The following is a 19347-nucleotide window of genomic DNA, read 5'->3' as shown; positions in this document are numbered from 1 at the left end:
AGCCAGATACATAACGAGGTGCCAGCGCACTCCCTAAGCCTGCTCTTTCAGACCCCACCCACGGGGCCGCAGGGTGGCCCTACTTCCTCAGCTTGTTGGGATGGGGGCGCGTCTCGTTTGGACATTTGTGAACTGGGACCTTGTCTCCTTCTCAGAAAACCACAACCAGTGCTGACTTGTGTTTTTGTTGTTTTCTAAGAAAAATAACTTGGGGCTAAGCTAAATAATTTGGGAATCTCACAGAAGTTCCCCCAAAAGACCCAAGACCGCCTGCCTCCTCTCCCTTCCTTGCAGTCATGTGCTGTAGCTCTTACCGCCGTTTGCTTGTGGGGCAGCTCAGGCCCAGTTTGTAAGGAAGAGTACGCTTTTGTTCACGTTATAGAGCAAGTCAAGTCAAAGGTAGGAATTTTGAAAGAAGGGATTTTTTTTCTTAATCTCCTCTTGTGCTGTTTTGTTTTTGTTGCTTTCCTTTCTGCTAGACACTCAGCCGGAAGTGTATCACCCAATGAAAACAGGTTGGTTTTGTCAAAGATGTACCCCTAAGACCTTCATTCCTTTCACTTGCCCGGAAGTTTCACACTCCGTTCATTCCACCACCTGATGCTTTCCGCCTCGTGCCTTCAGACATGGCTGTGGGAGGACCAGAGGAGCCTGACTTCCGGCACCCAGAACCCGGTGTCCGTGGGTTTGCTTACCCGGTGGCCATCCTGAGCTGCCCTTCTGGATGTCCAGAGAGTACAGAGGCATACAGAGTAACCAAAGTAGAGCCTTCATAAATCCTTTTAAGCTGGGGAGACCTTAAAAGTATACCCAGCTTAAACAGGTTGGTTGCAAATTCCTAGGACAAATAAAAACACGCTTATGGTCGGGTGGAGAGCCATTTCATTTTACTTCTTTTTCTCTGCTGCTCCCACATACATCTTTTCCCTTTCTTAGCTGTCCTCTGCCTTTTGTCCATGCCCGAGTGTCTGTTTCCAGCTGTCTCATGTCCCCCGAGATGTAGCATCCCTCAGAACATAGTAGAAGCTGATGGATGAAACAGGTTGAGACAAGTGAACTCTTGCTGTAACGAGTCTCCACTTTTCAGATGAAGTTAGCTGCGTGTGAGCACAGGCTGAAGGCTTGCGCGCTTGATCTCGTTTAACCCACTGAACACCCTGGATACGGTAGGGTTATTAGCTCTCTTTGCTAGATAAGGCAGTTGGAGCAGCCTCAAAGTTCAGTCATGAGCTTAGGAAGTGGAGGAACCAGAATCTGAACTCAGCTTCCTCCGTCTTCAGAGCCCGTGGTGTTCCTGTTTCACAGACCGTGGTATAGCTGCCGCATTTCCGGGGGCGGGGGAGCGGGGGCCAGTCCAGCCTCCAGGGTCATCGTGAACAAGGGCACACGTTCTCGGACTGACCGGGCTGCCTCGTGCCGTGCCCGGCTGAGGGTTTGGCAGTGGTGTGTATGCTGCTTCTCAGAACACGGGCTTGTGAGCTGCCTGCACGAGTCACTCGCGTGCACGTGCTTTGTTTTATTCTACTTGGATATGCCTCTTCATCGCCGTGTGAACGTTCCTCTGGGCGGCACATCTTGGATATGTTTAGGTGAAGTTGAATTTTCTAAAAGTTCAACTTGTCCTTATGCTTCAACTGTTATTCGTTGGAATAGTTTAAACATTAACTTTCGGTCTGTTAAATTCCCTTGTTTATTCATGCTATAAAACCAAAGTGCTTTTGGTCGGCGTTAAAGAAGCATGAGGGTTGCACCACCCAAAACAGTGTTAGGCGAGTCCGAGCACGGGTAGTAGGACTTTCAATTCGTTGGCTCAGTGCCACATTATTTTTGAAACAGGATCCTGCCCTATGACCTTTGAAATTCTGAGGTGGAGGAGAGAGAGAGATGGAAAGAGTGCAGAGTTAGAATTTATTCGGCTTGGTCGTGAGCGTCCTGCCGAGAGAGAGAGTCCCTTCCTCAAATGGCGGAAACGCAGTGTTGCTGTTTCATTGGCATTTTGAGACTACAGAAACCGGCCCTGGTTTAACTCACCCTAGAATCAGGTTGTGAAGCTCTTCTTCGAAATGAAAGCTCTGGGAAAAAGGCTGCCTCGTTTCTGGCTGCATTCTAAGGAGTTAAGCGTTAGCTGGCCTGGGGCTGCAGCAGCTGCAGTGTGGTTACTAGCGGCTCTGGGTCCAGAGGGAGTCTGGCCGTGAGCCGGAGAGCCTTGCTGTGGCTGGGCCTCTGGCAGCCTGGGACAGCAGTGCTTTGCAAATACTCGTGTCGGCATCTTGCTTACGGGTGGTCACCTTAGAATGCCGAGTATCCGCCAGGTTGATCTATTTATAAAAGGTTCAAATCACAGGCGTCTAGGTAGCACTGTAGATAATACTATTAACGAGACACTGGTAGGAGAGCTAGAAGTCCCACGCTTTGGGGCTAAAAACAGAGGAGATTGCGCCTCACTTTTCCTCTCCCTGGGTTTGAGCCGCACCTTTGAGCGCTGTCATCAGGAGGGCCGCGCCCAGGTGATGCCGGCCCAGGCAATGTCTGACCTTGACGACAGACTGTTGCCATTCTTGCCCTGTTTATGGAAAGGTACCATCCACCCCCGTGTTAGCGTTCCCCCCACGTAGGGCATGCTTCCTTCCTGTTCTTCTGGTCTGATAAGCCCCGGGAGGGTAACAGCCTAGTGAGAGACACCGAAGAAAATCAATAATTACAAAGAGTGACTCTAAGTACTATAACCTGGGAATGTCTCCCAAAAAGAGCTGCAGCTTGAAGAACAAATAGGAAGGATATAAGGTCAGGGAGGGTATTTCAGGCAGAAAGAATTGCCTGTGGCGTAAAAGACGGTGCTTGAGGCGGGCATGCAGGCTCGCTGCTGGTGTGACACTTCTTCCACTCAGAGGAAGTGTCAAAGGAGTGAGTTGAGGGGTAGTGGGTGCTTGGTGATATCACAGGGTGGGTCACGGGTTTTTTGATGCTGGAATGCCTTTGGATCCAGTTTCTGTTTATAGTACAAAAAGTATTCTCTCCTGAAGCCTTGCAAAGTGAGCACAGCACTCTCTCCTCCCCCATGACACCCATTGGTCTTGCGTCACTCACCCCTGTGGAGCGCAGCGCATCCTCCCAAATGGGAACAAGTAGCGTATCGAGAAAGGGGAGGGGGCATTTGGTGAGGGCTCCCTGGCCCTCAGGAGGGAGTTTGCTGCTGCTTTGAGGTTGGCGTGAGGTCAGCCTATCCCAGGAAACTCAGGTGTGCTCTCTCCACGCAGGATCTGCACTGGGAGAGCAGGAAGGAGGACTGATCGGGGCCGAGGAGAAAGTGATTAACAGTAAGAAGAAAGTGGATGAAAATATGGTGAGCCGTTTCTCCCTGCTCTGTGCCCGTGTCAACTTCGGGAATAATTAGAGTGAGTCGCATGGTTTTAGATGCTTCCCAGATGGACCTCCACGCGTCCGTTTCCATAGGCTAGCAGATGGGCAGGCTCTGACGGCTCCCACAGATGCGCTGTATTGTTTAGAGTCCGGGTGTGAATAAAGAATTATTTTTCAGCAAGCTCATCTCTTGCTATACAGTGGAAAATATATTTGCAACTAAAGGTATGAATAAAATATGAGAGGCCATTTCCAATGAGTAGAGATTTAATAACTTGAAAATGGAATAGAGTTGAATTTGGTTCTTACACTGCCTGAGGTTTATGCCACCTATTAATTATTCATCTAGCATTTTTATCCCTTACATTTCTGGATTATCTTTAACTGAATTGGATATTTAAACGTGGCTGCTTGGTAATCTGTGCTGAAATATCTCCACAAGGGTTACCTAAAGGAAAACGCAGGTGACAACCCTTAAAAGACCAACTGCTGTACGGTAGTTTTGCACCCACACCTGCTCCTTTGTTCAGGGGTTTGGTGAGCGGACTTAGGTGAATGGCGCAGAGCTGATGGGTGAGTGGGTGTCCATCAGGCGTCTGCTTCCCTCCACCAAATGGTAAATGGAGGGCACGAGAAGCGGTTACACTTAACACACTAAACTTGCCCTCCCTCCCAGTTGGTGACATTCTCCCCCCACCCCCCTGCCTCCGTTTCAGGTCATTGACGAGACCCTGGACGTGAAGGAAATGATTCTCAACGCCGAGAGAGTCGGAGGCCTCGAGGAGGGGCCGGTATGTGTCCCGCTCCAAAACCCGATGGCAGGTCCCACACCAGCCTCGGCCGTTTTCTCTCCCTCCTGGGAGCACCTTGCGCTATCTTAAGCTATCAAAGGTCCCTCGTCCCCCATTTCCCCTGTGCTTTCGGATAAGAAAGCTCAAGTTCGAATCTCCATGGAGATGGCAAAAGGTGGGGACTCCCCCCACCTGGACGGCGACCTGGACGGCAGGGTCCGGGTGCCCCCTTGGGTTTTTGGAGGCACGACCGGAGGCTCACAGCCTCCCCCGCTGCTTGTCGTCTCTCACACCTTGTCGCACGTCTGCTTCGTTATGTTAGGAATCCGTGGGGCCCCTGCGGGAGGACTTCAGTCTGAGCAGCAGCGCCCTCATCGGTCTGCTGGTCATTGCGGTGGCCATCGCCACGGTCATCGTCATCAGCCTGGTGATGCTGAGGAAGCGGCAGTACGGCACCATCAGCCATGGGATCGTGGAGGTGAGCCGTCGGGGGGCTTGCGGAATTCGAGCGTCTCGTCAGGGGCTGCGCGTCAGTTAGACGACTCCCTGGATTATTAGGTCACGTCTCGGAAGTCAGCCTCAAGTGATCCCGTCACAAGAGCTGTTGCCAACTCTTAGCATTAATTTGGGCCTCGACCGTGAACGCGAGGAAGGCACAGCAGCATTTTACGCTGTGCAGGGTGGAAACTGTTTTCTCAGATTGTTTTCAGGTGCGTTACAGATGTTTTAGAATGAAGGACTGCTGATACTGTTTCTTTCTTTCTTTGTTATTAGTTTGCTTTTTTTTGACGTGTTTTATAAGGAGAAAACCAGGTATGTGACAGTTCAGGCAACAATGGCAATGTGTGTGAATTGATTCTTAAAAATATGAAATAGGAACAGCACTCTTCTTTTTCAATGGGGAGAAGAGCAACAGGAAGTTCGGAAAGAGCCAGACCAGGCTCTTTCTCTTCCATCTTCTCATTTGTGATTAGAACTGCTGACTTACCACTTGTCGTTGGTGAGTGGTGGGAACGTCCACCGTGTCTTGATTCTAGAAAATGAATACAATAAAGACTAGAATCTGCTGGGGGAAATGAATGCACATGCGTGTGTCCTAGTTATCCGGCTTCACCTCCTGCTGCACACTGGCCTAGTTGTGGGGTTCCAGGGCTGGAGGGGACCCGAGGTCATCTGGTGCTTCTCCTTGGCCTTCGCCGAGGCTGCCCCGCAGAGAAGCGGCAGAGCTGAGACTTGTCACTGTGGTGCTGGGAGATTCAGCTCACTGTTTTCTCCAGCGTGGACTCCAGCTTTCAGCAGCCTAGCCTCTCTGAGCCTCTTCTTTTCTCTTTCCTCCTCCTGGGTCCTCACCGCCTGCTCTTGTTTGGTCCACCCCGTGGTCCCCGGGGATCGTCCAGCTCAGGTCTGCTGATGCCCTAGGAAGTTCTCTTGGGCTCACGCGATAACCCCCGTCTTTCTTCCTGCAGGTCGACCCAATGCTCACCCCAGAAGAGCGTCACCTGAACAAAATGCAGAATCATGGTTACGAAAACCCAACCTACAAATACCTGGAGCAGATGCAGATTTAAGCAGGTGAAGCACGACACCCGGCTGGAGTGGGGGGGTGAGGCGGGCAGCAGATGTCCAGAGGTTTGGACCTACGACTGACCGACAGCTACTTCCGGAGGATTTCATCTTACACTCGGACCTCCTGGATCATTAAGACTATAAAGTACTACTGTAGAATCACAATTTCCATTCTTTTTAAATGGGTGAAAAAATGTTAATATAACAATATATGATATATAAACCTTAAATGAAGTGAAAAAATTATCTATTACAGATATTTGACTGATGTAGTTTTCTTTTTTAAATTAATCAGGAGTCCCGCTTCTGTCGTATTGTCTCACACATGCTCTCTGTAGAAATGGAAGATGTTGATTTTCAATGATAGACTGTACGTGCTACATGCAGGCCGTTTGTTCCGGCCGCATTGTGTCAATCAGCTCTTTACGGCTCACTGTCCTGGGTTTTATTTTAAAAGAAGAAGAGGCAGTATTCCTCATTTAAAGCTTTAAATGAGCTTTCAGAAAGTTGCTGAGAAACTAACTGAAATAAGGAGCCGTCACTGATCCTTAGAATACATCATGATCCCCCTCTCAAAATTCCTTTGAAGGACCAGATTCTTGGAAGTCCGGTGCGCCCACCACTGGGTACCTGGGTGTCTCCACACAAGTCCTGTCACCAAGGAGGCGCTCAAAGCAAGCATTTGAGTTCCAGCTTCTTTCAGCGAGCCTCGTGTGTACAGATTAGGGCCACTACTGCGTTCCTTCTGAATCCAGTTCTTCCACAGAGAGTAGCCTGTAGTTTGTACCTGACGTTCTTCCGCTGTCCGCCGTTGAGTCACCGTAGCTTTTGACCGCTCACTTCTCTCCCGAGTAATGTCCAGATGTGCTGTTTTCCTTTTTGGGCATTTCCCACCCCCTCCGAAGGCACTGGTCTCCACCGTCCCCACCGTTCACTGAGAGAAGACAGCAGGAGGAGGTGGCCGGCGTCCTGGGGAGGATGCGGGAGGTTTGCTTTTCTCTGGAAGGTGGATGCTCCAGGCTGTACACAGAATGATCTGTAGACCCCATGGAAAGCTTTGAAGATTTTGTTTCCTTCACACGAGTCTTTGTGATGCTTGTATAGTTGATGTTGACGCTCACAGCTACTTCTTTCCCTTTTTTTTTTTTTTTTTTTTTTTTTTTAATTCTAAAGGTTCTGGTAACCTGTGGTGTATTTTTTTTCTATTTCCCTGTGACTGTTTTTTTTTTCTTCTTCCTCCCCTTTACCCCATCCGTGTCTCTTCCCACTATGCACAGATAAACTTCACCTACAAACTTCTTAATCTGCTCTGTGGAGAATGTACAGAGTTTAAACACATCAATAAATACTTTAACTTCCACCAGGACTCCTTGATTTATTGGCCTGGCATTACTCGCGGTGATGGCTTTAACCCTTCTGCCCTGGACAGTGGTGCTTTTTTCCCTGGAGGGTCTCTCGCTGCACGGCAGAGGCAGGAATTGGTACAGGAAGCTGGACTCTTGGGCTTGAATTCCATTTTTCATTTAAAAAATAAGAGGGAAAGTGCTTCACCCTCAAAGCTGGTGGTTTTTATTGATCTCAGAGAACTGGTCTTTCATTATTTCCTTAATGATTTCCTCCACCGTGTTTTCTGTTTTCTAAAATTGTAATTGGCTGAACCTCGGGCCTCCCTGGTTGCTCCTTTTTCTTTAGTTTTAGTCTATAATCTAGGTGATTGCTTTGTTTACCTTCAGCCTTTCTAGTGAATTTTGTAATTATATTTTTAAATTCCATAAGAGCTGCTTGCTTTATCTTTCTCTTCTTCTTCTTTTTTTTTTTTTTTTTTTTGCGTCTCCACCGAATGGCATGCGGGATCTTAGTTCCCTGACCAGGGGTCGAACCTGTTCCCCCCCTGCAGTGGAAGTGTGGAGTCCTAACCACTGGACCACCGGGGAAGTCCCTGCTTGCTTTACCTTAATATTTCATATAACATTTCTTCTTTTTATGATGACAAATCCATCCAAGTTTGTACATCAGGAATTTTTTAAGTCTTCTTCTCTAAATTAACTGTTTCCTTTTGAGCTATCGACGTCCTATAAATTCCTATAAACACGTAGTGATCATTCATTTGATCAAATTTGAGAATGAATTACATGATTAGCTGAAAGAAATAAAATCAGTCCGAAAGTTAAGAATTTGGTGCAGTGAAATAGAATTAATGTTTATTAAAATGAGACTTTTCTTCCTGATTCTGGAAGCAGTGAGTGGAGCTTGTGGCTGAATTTTTAGAGAAAGGTTTGCAGCCTCCATTTCTGAGTTCCTTAAATAACCTGCCACTGGTAGGCACTGTTTTTCTCATTGAAGGAGGCTTGTTTACCCCACGCCTGCTTTCAGCACTTTGTGCCTCGGGGTGGTTTTCGCGGGTCATCTAACATCCGGCTGCTTGTATGAGTAAATGCAGGGGCTGATCTCGAGTCCTCACTCTAGTTTACTGTGATGCTGATTTACAGTATATGTTGCAGTTAAGAGTCCCTCGCATATACATGCGTACCTGTGTATAAGTGCACATGTGTGTACGTACAGGGAGTGTGCATTTTATGAGCCTCTGGCGAGGAAGCACCTTGGGACAAACCAGTTGAACAGGCTGGTTGTCTGTAGCGATCAGCATCCCCGTCTGCCCCTCCCTCCTGCACTGGCCTCACAACTTGTTGCCAGAAAGGTCGCGAAAAAGACGAAATTTCATTTTTTGGAAGCCAGTTCCCGCCAGTGTTCTAAAGAGTGCTTTCGCTTGACCCCCTGCAATACCAGCTGGAAAAGGTGGGTCAACATTCATTACGATTCAGTTCCAAACCTAACAGACCAGCTTTCTGTATGTCAGTGCCCGCCATCTGCTAGCTGCTTTGTATATACAGCGCCTCATTTCATCGTCTGAACTTCAGAGCATGGCTGTTATCTTACAGAAAGCTGAGGTCCTCCGCCTGGTGAGGGATGAAGCAGAGACCCAAGCCCAGCTGTCACTGTCCATCCCCTTGCTCCGTGTATGTCGGCCCTGGGAGACAGTGGGCCCAGGAGTCACCTCCTAAGTGGCGCCTGTCAACCAGGACTCATCCAACTGGCCAACTCTTAGGACTGGTGTCCGTCACCCACACCGCTGTCAGTGGTGGGCCTCGGAAATGCCTGGGACTGGTGAAATAGCAGTGGGTTCCTTTACCCCAATGGGGTCAGTACAAAGGGAGCTGAGGGTAGATCCGAACATCCTGGCGCTGAGGTTCACCTGTCGCCCTCACCCTGGATTGATGGAGAGCTCTAGCTCTGTATCTGTAGATCTATAGATGCTATATGCAGATGTTAGTTTTTTTAAATTGAAAGGAAATGTATGTAAGGCAGGGACTGCAGGGCAGACCTCACCTAGACCAGCTCCACTCTGCTCCCTGGCGGCACCTTGCCCGCACAGGGTCCTGAGAGAAACTCGCTCATCCCCTAGTTTCTGCCGGTGACTCAGCCTTGCCCTCTGGGGAATGTGGCCCTGCCCACCTTGCTGGCAGCCTGCGGTGCCGGCAGCTCCCCGCGGACTTTGGCGTGAGGTCATCCGACCTCCTCGTCTGCTCTCAGTTACAAATCGGAACCTGGCAGTCGAGGTCTGAGCCAGCCCAGGTGTCCTAGTAATCTCTGGTTTCAGTTGCCATGACGCTGATTCTCTGATTTAGGAGACACACTGGGACGTGATGAGTCTCTAAGTTAATTTGGACAGGCCCCAGGGTCCCCTCCAAAGGAACGCACGGTCTGACGTGACTTGTTAGAAGTGGACACGGGCGAGATTGATGGAAGGAACCAGAAGGCCCTATGGCACCCGCCCCCTGCGCCCCCACTTCACAGCTGAAACAGCCACCAGCTCACATATTCCTCAGTACAGAGCCAAAGTCTGGGACGTGCAGTACTTTTCTGGGACAAAGGGTGAAGTGGTCCTTGTAAAACAGAGTCGGTGCCTTGCCTTGTTACGTAGAATGAATAAGGGGAAAGGGTGTCTGTCCTGCCCTCTGTGGGCACTGGGTCTAGCAGGCCTTCACAATCGCAGGCTGCTGTGCTTTTCCTCAGGGAGTGGCCCAGGTATCCAGGGAAGGGGACAGGACCTACCCAAATAAAAAACGTTTTTCTAGAGTCCTTGAAATGGATGGGGCATGACTTCTTGAGGAGTCTCGAGGAGTTCTCAGGCCAACTTAACCCAGGTCTGATTGAACTTAAAATGCTGGAGTCGGTGGCTCTTTCTGATTAGAGCAGCGACCTCCAAGAGTAAAACCTTTTAAATTTGCACCCTCTGTAGAGAGTCATTTAAAAACTGTATGCGTGTACTATCATAAACGGAAATTTGGGAAGCATAAGAAAGATGAAATTTTTTTTCCAAATTTTATTCACTAAAGGTACAAAGCCTGTTGGGTCCAGTGAAATATTACAAGTTTTAGTGCAAGCAAAGTGATTGCTTTCATTCTCTCTCTAACTAAAGTCCATAGTTCTTTGAGATTTCCTTAGTTTTTACCCAGTGTCCTTTTTCTGTCCCAGGATATCACATACTTACGTGTGTCTCTTTAAACTCCTCCCGACTGGAGCTTCCTCAGACTTTCCCTGTTTTTGATGACTTTGAAGGTTTTGAGGCATCCTGGTCAGGCATATTGTAGGATATGCTCCTCTACCAGGATTGGTGGGGTGTTCTTCTCATGATAAGACCCTGGGATTGTGTGTTACTGGGGAGGAAGACCACAGCCAAGTGCCGTGCCCATCACAGCACATCAAGGGGACGAGCTGTCCCCATGATTGGCACTATCCATGTCGTCCTTGATAACCTGCCTGTGGTGTGTTTGTCAGTTTCTCCCCTGTGAAGTTTCTCTCCTCTCCCCTCGCTGGCAGGGCATTGCTATGTGCTTAAGGAGTGGAGAGTTATGTGCCCTCACACCTTCTTATTTATTTATTTTTTGCGGTACACGGGGCTGTCACTGCTGTGGCCTCTCCCGTTGCGGAGCACAGGCTCCGGACGCGCAGGCTCAGCGGCCGTGGCTCACGGGCCCAGCTGCTCCGCGGCCTGTGGGATCTTCCCGGACCGGGGCACGAACCCACGTCCCCTGCATCGGCAGGCGGACTCTCGACCACTGCGCCACCAGGGAAGCCCCAACACCTTCTTATTTTTAAATTGTGTTCTAACACTTTGCAATACAGCAATTAGAAAGTCAGGTTCTAAGGTCTCCTTGTATTTCATGGCTATCAAAGCTGAAAGAGCTCTTGACTGTGGTGCTGGTTTCAGGGGTGTGTAAGTCTGACGTATGTCAAACTTATCAGATTGTACCTTTCTAATATGTGCTGTTAATTGCATGTCAATTATACCTCAATAAAGTTTTTTTTTTTTCTTTTAAGCCAGGAGAGAAATTGCAAAAACAGGCTGGAATGGGACAAGTCATCCTTGACTGTGCCTGTTCACAGCACGATACTGAATTTCCAATTCTATCTACCAGTTCTATTTCCGAGCTTAAGTATACAGATAGGTCTTTCAGATGAGGCATCACTTTGACAGCAGAATTAACTACTAATGAAAACCTTTCCAGACGCTGGTTTTCAAATTTCTCCATAGCATAGGTTTCTTTAGAAAAAGCAAGTTGAAAAGGTGTTTTTAGCTTAAAAAACAAACAGGGAACAGCATAACATCATTAAGTTCAACAACTGGTTACTTTGTCGCAAGATGAATCTCTCTGTGAGGTACAAAATGTTTCCTTGGTCACTTCCAATCTTATTTAAAAATACTGAGACGATTCATATTCTGATTCTAATCAGAATACCTGCATTGGTTGGAGACATTTGGTAGCATTTTGTGCACTTATCATTTCCAGCATCAAACTTTATTTGGAAATATTTCATTATTCCAACCAAAGCAGGCAATCCATCAGCATTACATTTTCCGAGATTTTTCATACTACATTCTTTCCCATAAAATACAAATAAAATTGAAAAGGCAGCTATCATGTTACAAGTGGGGATTCTGAAGGCAAACTACCTGACTCTTTTCCTGATTTGGCCACCTACTTACTGGCTGGGTGACCTTGAGGCGGTTGTCTAACTGCTCTGTGCCTTAGTTTCTCCATCTGAAGAAATGGGGGTGGTGATAGCACTTAGGTTGTTGGGTTAGGAGTGAGTGGCCACAGGGAAAGATGCTAAAGCTACACCAGTGCCCAGTGTAGACAAGTGCTCAATGAATGTGAGCTAGTATTACTTGTTGAAAACATCTTCTCCCAGTACACAGGGCTCAGTAAAACAACAGTTTTTGTGTCCTTTGTGATTAAAGCAATTGGTAAATATTATACCATAAACCGAGCTGTACTTTCATCCACACCTTCCATAGCCCGATGTGGCTTTTTGCTTGTTTCTTCAAAGCTGTCATCTTCGGACAGAACTTGCTGACAGAAGCATGGATTATACTGCTTCCGTGTTGCTTTTGTGTATTATTTCACCCCTTTTTACTGTGGCAGGACAAGGTGATTCTACGATGGTTTATGGCTTTTTGTCTTTGGCATTTAATTAAGACCTCAAGCTGTATGTTTATCATTCCTAAATGAAATTCTGTAAATTACAAAATTCAGTATTGCATGATTTCAAGTGCTGAAAAAATTGTAGTGGCTTGTCTTCACGTGCTGGTCATTTAGGTTTTAAGTGTCATTAAACACGTTGGCCTCATAATATTTGTCGGTGCCGCCAGACCCAACATACACTTAGAGTGAGGAACGTCATTATTAATGTACGTTGTAAATGGACATGATTAATGTGTGATGTAAGTCCATGGTCTTGATAATTTCATACTTTTGGGGAGTTCCCTAGTGGTTCGGTGGTTGGGACTCCTCACTTTCACTGCCGAGGGCCTGAGTTCAATCCCTGGTGGGGGAACCAGGATCCTGCAAGCCACACGGCCAAATAAAAATGAAACTTGTTTACCAACTTCATATCAGAAGATAATATTTTTTACCTGATAATGTGGCCATTGAAGAGTTTGTACTAGGAGTAGAAATGTCAATCTTGTCATTTTCTTGTTCTGTGGAGGGAAGAGCACACGCTGCAGGAATCTTGTAAAGCACATATTTATTTACATTATTTGATTAAAACTTCCTTTCACTTGGTGAATGAACACTGGACTCAGAATGTAAGCAAATGTATCAGGTACTTTGATTTTTAAAAAGCCCATGTTGCAAAGCGGAAATAGAGACACAGACGTAGAGAACAAATGTATGGATACCAAGGGGGAAAAGGGGTGGGGTGGGAGGAATTGGGAGATTGGGATTGACACATACACACTATTGGTACTCTGTATAAAATAAAATATGACACATACACTATTGAAACTATGTATAAAACTGATGGGAATGTACTGTATAGCAAGGGATCCCTACTTAATGCACTGTGGTGGCCTAAATGGGAGGGAAGTCCAAAAGGAAGGGGATATATGTACATGTATGGCTGATTCATTTTGCTGTGTAGTAGAAGCAAACACAACATTGTAAAGCAACTATACTCCAATAAAAATTAATTTAAAAAATAAATAATAAATTAATTAATTTAAATAAATAAAAGAAATAATAAATAGGCCCCATGCAGCACCATGGGTCAGGGGGTAGCTACAAATATCAGATGAAAGAAAGGATGAGCTTGGATGTGCTGATGATGCGGACAGGCAGCAATTCTCAAAGATGCTCAGCAGAGAAGCAGGTAAGTAGGCCCAGGTAATAAAATACATATCCAGACAGGCTCCGAGACCACCAGCTCAGAGCATCTGCATTTGCACCGTCCGTGGACGCCAGGGTGTTTGTGGGGCAGCCCTGTCATGTTGGCAGGATTTCCATATTATGTGTCCTGTCTACCCAAGGCAGGAACAGAACTGGACTTCTCAGCTGGCTTGTGGGGAGGGCACAGGTGTCACTTAGAGTCACCAATGAGATGCACTCACAAGAGACTCACTCAAGAGGGAACAAAGAGGGCTTCCCTGGTGGCACAGTGGTTGAGAGTCTGTCTGCTAATGCAGGGGACACAGGTTCGAGCCCTGGTCTGGGAAGATCCCACATGCCGTGGAGCAACTGGGCCCATGAGCCACAACTGCTGAGCCTGCGCGTCTGGAGGCTGTGCTCCGCAACAAGAGAGGCCGCGACAGTGAGAGGCCCGCGCACCGTGATGAAGAGTGGCCCCCGCTTGCCGCAACTAGAGAAAGCCCTCGCACAGAAACAAAGACCCAACACAGCAAAAATAAATAAAATAAATTAATAAACTCTTACCCCCAACATCTTCTTAAAAAAAAAAAAAAAAAAAGAGGGAACAAAGAGACCCCACAGGCCAATCTCTGGTTACAGCAACAACAGAACATGCAGCTTCCGGCCAGTAGGGTTGCATGACGCGTCCGGGGCCGGTCTCGCTGGGCTGAGCTGTAGTGGCGTCTCCCTGAGACAGGAGCAGTGAGGCTTCCCAGGCAGCCCTGTGGTATGGCTGGCCTTGTTCCTGCCTCTGTCTCTTCCCTTCTTGCCTCTCTGGCCCTCCCAGAGATTCTGTGAGCTTCCTAAGGATCTTTTAATAATTTCCTCTTTTTTTTTTTGCTCAAATCAGCTAGAGCATTCTGTTGTTTCTGAGCTGGCAAGTTGACAAAAACTCCATTAAGGGCAGATTCGCTGAACTCTAATGAGAAAATTGTGCCTGTTGCCTTCACTCATAAAGGAGATGGGACTAAAAAACCCAGTGACATGAGAAGGACTCTCAGTGTGGGAAAAGGAAAAGACAGATACAAGATGTTACAGTCAGTACTACCCTGGGGTCCTATATTTGAATCAGAAATAACAGTGTGAATTTGTTGGGTATTTTATCTCTTTTAAAAAAATTCCTAGCTTTGTCCTTCAAAAGCCCCAGAAATGGGAGTTCCCTTGTGGCCTAGTGATAGGATTCTAGGCTTTCACTGCCATGGCCCTGGCCGGGGAACTGAGATCCCACAAGCTGCATGGCACAGCCAAAAAAGAAAAAAGCCCCAGAAAAAATGACCAACGCAGTAGTAATAAACATTTCTTGTGCCAGGTGATTGTCTTGAAATGCTGTTTCTCACTAAAAGACAATGGGACTTGTTGAAGAAATGGCTGATTGCATGTGCGGGCAGGGAACGTACAAGGTGAACCTGAAACATCTGACCAGAAAGCAAAGAATGATCAAAGATGAGTAGGATTGGGTCAAAAAAGAGTCAGAACCAGGACTTCCCTGCTGGTCCAGTGGGTAAGAGACTCTGCGCTCCCAGTGCTGGGGGCCCGGGTTCAATCCTCTGTCGGGGAACAAGATCCCACGTGCCACAGCTAAGAGTCCACGTGTCACAACTAAGAAGTCCACATGCCACAACTAAGAGTCCACATGCCACAACTAAAAAGATCCGGCACGCTGCAACTAAGACCCAGTGCAGCCAAAATAAATAAATAAATAAATATTTTTTAAAAAAGAGTCAGAACCAACTTGAAGGCATCCCTGCTGGTCACAGAGGGGAGAGTTTGAACATCAATAGCCTACAAATGGCAATGAACCAAAACATATCAATACATTTAAATCCAAGAATTCATAATAATACAAAAACAAGCAAACAAACACCAATTGTTCCCTTTGGAAGATGCTAGAAAGCTGACTATTTTGAAAACTACTCAACAGAGGGAGAGACTCAGGCCTTTACTCTTGCCTTCCTGTACAAACATTACTACCGGGTAACCACATAGATGAGAAATTTCTCTCTATAGAAGTATTCCAGTATGTAAATAAACAAGGGATGATCAATTGAAATGTTACCGTTCACATTTCCTGAATTTAGAATCTAAGCATGGAACTAGGAAAACAAAACGAGACAGCCAGACATAGGCCTCACGTTGAAAAACACACCACCACCGATGAAGAATCTTCCCTCCAAAAAACAATCAAACGTTCATCTCATTAAGCCTCTAAATACAACAATTTGTAGGGAATACAGAGCACAAGGGAACTCACTGAAGAGACAACAGTTTGAAGATACAGTCCACAAAATCCTCACTGTGGGAAGTCTACAGGACAAATGGTCTCATTTCTTCAGTAAATAAATTGTAAAGGACAACTGTAAAGGAAGAAAAAAGGGAACCTCTAGATTAAAAGAGACCTAAAAGACATGTTGGAAACAAAACAGAAAAACAAAAAGCAGGTCAAAGCTAAACAATGATGTGCAGAGATTCAGGCCTGGATGATCAAAACCATGTAAGAAAAATGAGCAAGTAATCCCCTCCCCAGGGCCCGGGTTCGATCCCTGGTCGGGGAACTGGGGTTGTCTGGGGACAGGCACATGGAGGGGTCAGGGTTGGGCTGTGTTGACAAAGTTCCGGTGGTGATTGTAAGGTGTTGCTTTAGAATAATCCAATAAGCTGTGTATGTACTTTATGCTGTTTTCTATATTTGCGTTGCATTTAACAATGAAAATTTTGAGTGATAATAGAAAACCAGAAAACATTTTCACTTATTCATTTCGTTTTAAAATAATTTAACAAGCTTTTCTTGAGTGTGAGCTGGGGAACCAGCAGATACTGATCCTTGCTTTCAGGAACTTTGTGTTTTGAAAGACGGGTGATGCAGTGCCGTGTATCTGTAATCACAGCCGACTGGGGTGGAGCTGAGTGGAAGAAGGCAGGGCTTCAGGAGGTGACGTGGAGTCCGGGGAGGACTAGGTGGTGGCTTGCAATAGTGAGATGCAGTAGGAAAACAAGGGGTAGACAGATTCCAAATATATTTTGGGGGTAGAACTGACAGATTTGTTGTTTGTGGGTGGGTGGTATAAAGAAAGTCGGTGATGCCTTTAGAATTGTTTCAGTAAATGGACGTTGAAGGTATTATTACTAAGATGGCCAGATCCGAAGTAACATAAAGAAGAGGCACTCATGGCACTAAAACTTGCTGCCCTGCTGCAAAAGGAGTGTCTCATATCATCTCCCAGGTTCCTGGAGCATCCTCTTGATCTCATGGAGCTGTGAACGCCTTGCACGTAGAAGGCACTCAGTGCTGTCATTTGAATGCAAAGCGCATGCCCTGCATTTACTGCGATTGCAGGCTAGGAGGAGGTGATGCAGGCCGAGACCCTCACCCTGACATTGTGTCACGTCAGCTTACTGAGTGCACACCATGCGTGTGACAGAGGAAGAAGTGTAACCACATGTCCTGACATTAAACCCATGACATGTGAGGTCAGTGCTTTTATTCCTAAATTGTAAGTGAAGAAACCCAAGAGCAGACAGCCTAAAGGATATAGCCAGGTTCTCACACTCCTAGGGGGTAAATCTAGACTCAAACTCAGATGTCAGCCTGAGGCCCATGTAGTTTGCTGCAGTGACCAACTCACAGGGCCTCCATCACCATCTTTCTCTTTCCCCACAAACACTCCCACTCCCAAGCTACCATCCCCCCGGGTAAGTCCTTCTCTTCTTGACCCCAGGACTCTGTCCCCTGGGGGCCCCTCAGAAGGCCACTCCGACTGCCCCAATGTCCTTGGGGCCAGAGCCACTTAGTGGACTGACCACAGGCTGAAAGACACTGGCTTCGACTGGTGACGACATGGGAGGGATCGTGGCCGCGTCCGGCAGACCCAGCAGCTCTGCTGCTCAGGTTGGTGAGAAGAGGGGCAAACCCCGGCGAAGCAGATCACTCCGGGCCTGCAGGCGAATCCCACTCCCGAGGGGACCCATCCACAGACAAGTGGTGTGGGAGAGGTTTGGAATGGGCGGAGAGCAGGGTGAACCAGTGAGGGAGCCGTCATCCGTGAATGTAGCTTAATCTTCTAGAACAAGATTTGTATACCTGACACCTACTCCCCAGTGGAAGGTAAGCATGCACTTTCTAAATACCAGTTGTTTAGTGGTCACGAGGAAATTCTGCCTTCCCCCTGCATGACGCCCACCCACGTCCCTGGCCTTGAGAGCAACACTGCACCTGCCTGGAATCTTTCCCACATCTCACACCACCCCCCCCCCACCCCTTTTCTCCTTCTCTCGGTGAAATGCAAATTCAGCTGAAATGCCACTTCTGTGGAGCTTTCACAGGTATAGTTAATCTCTCCTTCCTCAGTTCTTCCAGAATCTGGTACTCTCCTCCATTAGAGCTTGCACTCGAGGGCGTTTTGATTTTCCTGGTCCACGTAAGAGCTCTCTAAATGTGGTTGCAGGGAAGAATGAGGTCATAAAGCTGATGAGCATGTCAGCATATTACGAAGCTCAGGGGACTTCCCTGGTGGTCCAGTGGCTAAGACTCCGCGCTCTCAATGCAGTGGGCCCGGGTTCGATCCCTGGTCGGGGAACTAGATCCCGCACGCATGCCACAACTAAGAGTTCGCATGCCCACAACTAAGACCCGGTACAGCCAAAATAAATAAATATTAAAAACAAACAAACAAACAATAAAAGAAGCTCGGGCTTCTGCTCTTGGGTTTCTTCACTTACAATTTAGGAATAAAAGCACTGACCTCATATGTCATGGGTTTAATGTCAGGACATGTGGTTACACTTCTTCCTCTGTCACACGCATGGTGTGCACTCAGTAAGCTGACGTGACACAATGTCAGGGTGAGGGTCTCGGCCTGCATCACCTCCTCCTAGCCTGCAATCGCAGTAAATGCAGGGCATGCACTTTGCATTCAAATGACAGCACTGAGTGCCTTCTACGTGCAAGGCGTTCACAGCTCCATGAGATCAAAGAGGATGCTCCAGGAACCTGGGAGATGATATGAGACACTCCTTTTGCAGCAGGGCAGCAGGTTTTAGTGCCGTGAATGCCTCTCCTTTATGTTACTTTGGATCCAGCTTACTTTCCATCATCTACACTAATTGAAGGGTATTGTGTCATTGGTGACTGGTACCAAGGTAGTACCTACAAAGTTCCGTAGGTGACTTTGTCACAATACGCAGAAAATTATTTTCTGATATCTTCTCTTTAGCTTTGGAATGCTTCATATGATGGGAGGGGTGGGACTTATTTTCTATTTATTCAAGGGATAGTGCCAATCAGTGTGCTAGGCTCTGAGGACTCAAAGGTGCATAAGCCATCGACAGAAATGCAAAGGAAAGGTGATAAATTCCACAGTAGAGGTATAAACAGACCTAGTTCTGGTTTAGAGGGAAGGAAAACCTCATGGAGGAAGTAGGGTATCAATCTGGATAGGCTAGACTTCCTGCAATAACAAACAAACCTCGACTCTCAGTGGCTTAACATCCCAAAAGCTTACTTCTCATTGATGCTACATATCAAATGCACATCAGCAGAAGTCTCTGCTCACTGCAGCCACCTAGGGCTGCAGGCTAATAGGGGTCTTGTCTTATCTCAGCATGTGCTTCCAGGATCACCTAGCCAGGGAGAGAAGGCATGGGGATTGTGCATTGTGTCCTCATGCTCCTACCAGGAAGAGGTGTGTATCGTTTGCCATTTGCCATTTCCCTGCTCACAGTTAGCCACAGGGCCACACCTAACTTCAAATTCCAGCCTGTGCCCAGAAGGCAGAGAGCTGGAAATACTCTGGCGAAGAACGTGAATGACTAGTGCTGTGCAGGCGGCTTTGTCCCAATGTGCAGAGATGCTTGTGAAGGAGAAGGGCTTCCCAGCGGGTGAG

General features: G+C 47.2%; 1 protein-coding gene across 15 annotated transcripts in view; it reads left to right on the top strand.

Annotated features, from left to right (window-relative positions):
* Window positions 1-5974, top strand: part of APLP2 (amyloid beta precursor like protein 2) — a 70846-nt gene extending 64872 nt beyond the window's left edge. For 7 of the 15 annotated variants that reach the window (XM_065881504.1, XM_065881509.1, XM_065881510.1 and 4 more), the window contains 4 exons: window positions 3258-3343; window positions 4077-4151; window positions 4474-4629; window positions 5618-5719. In XM_065881504.1, the coding sequence (XP_065737576.1) occupies window positions 3258-3343; window positions 4077-4151; window positions 4474-4629; window positions 5618-5719 (419 nt within the window). Of the gene's footprint in view, window positions 1-479; window positions 516-3257; window positions 3344-4076; window positions 4152-4473; window positions 4630-5617 lie in introns of all 15 variants that reach the window. The other 8 variants (XM_065881505.1, XM_065881502.1, XM_065881507.1 and 5 more) reach the window with 5 other exon arrangements.
* The last annotated feature ends 13373 nt before the right edge of the window (window positions 5975-19347 follow it).

Source organism: Phocoena phocoena, chromosome 8, assembly GCF_963924675.1.
Source record: "Phocoena phocoena chromosome 8, mPhoPho1.1, whole genome shotgun sequence".
In the NCBI taxonomy this organism is placed as follows: domain Eukaryota; kingdom Metazoa; phylum Chordata; class Mammalia; order Artiodactyla; family Phocoenidae; genus Phocoena; species Phocoena phocoena.
The sequence above is the reverse complement of the archived record's forward strand: the minus strand, read 5'-3'. Positions and strand labels throughout refer to the sequence as shown.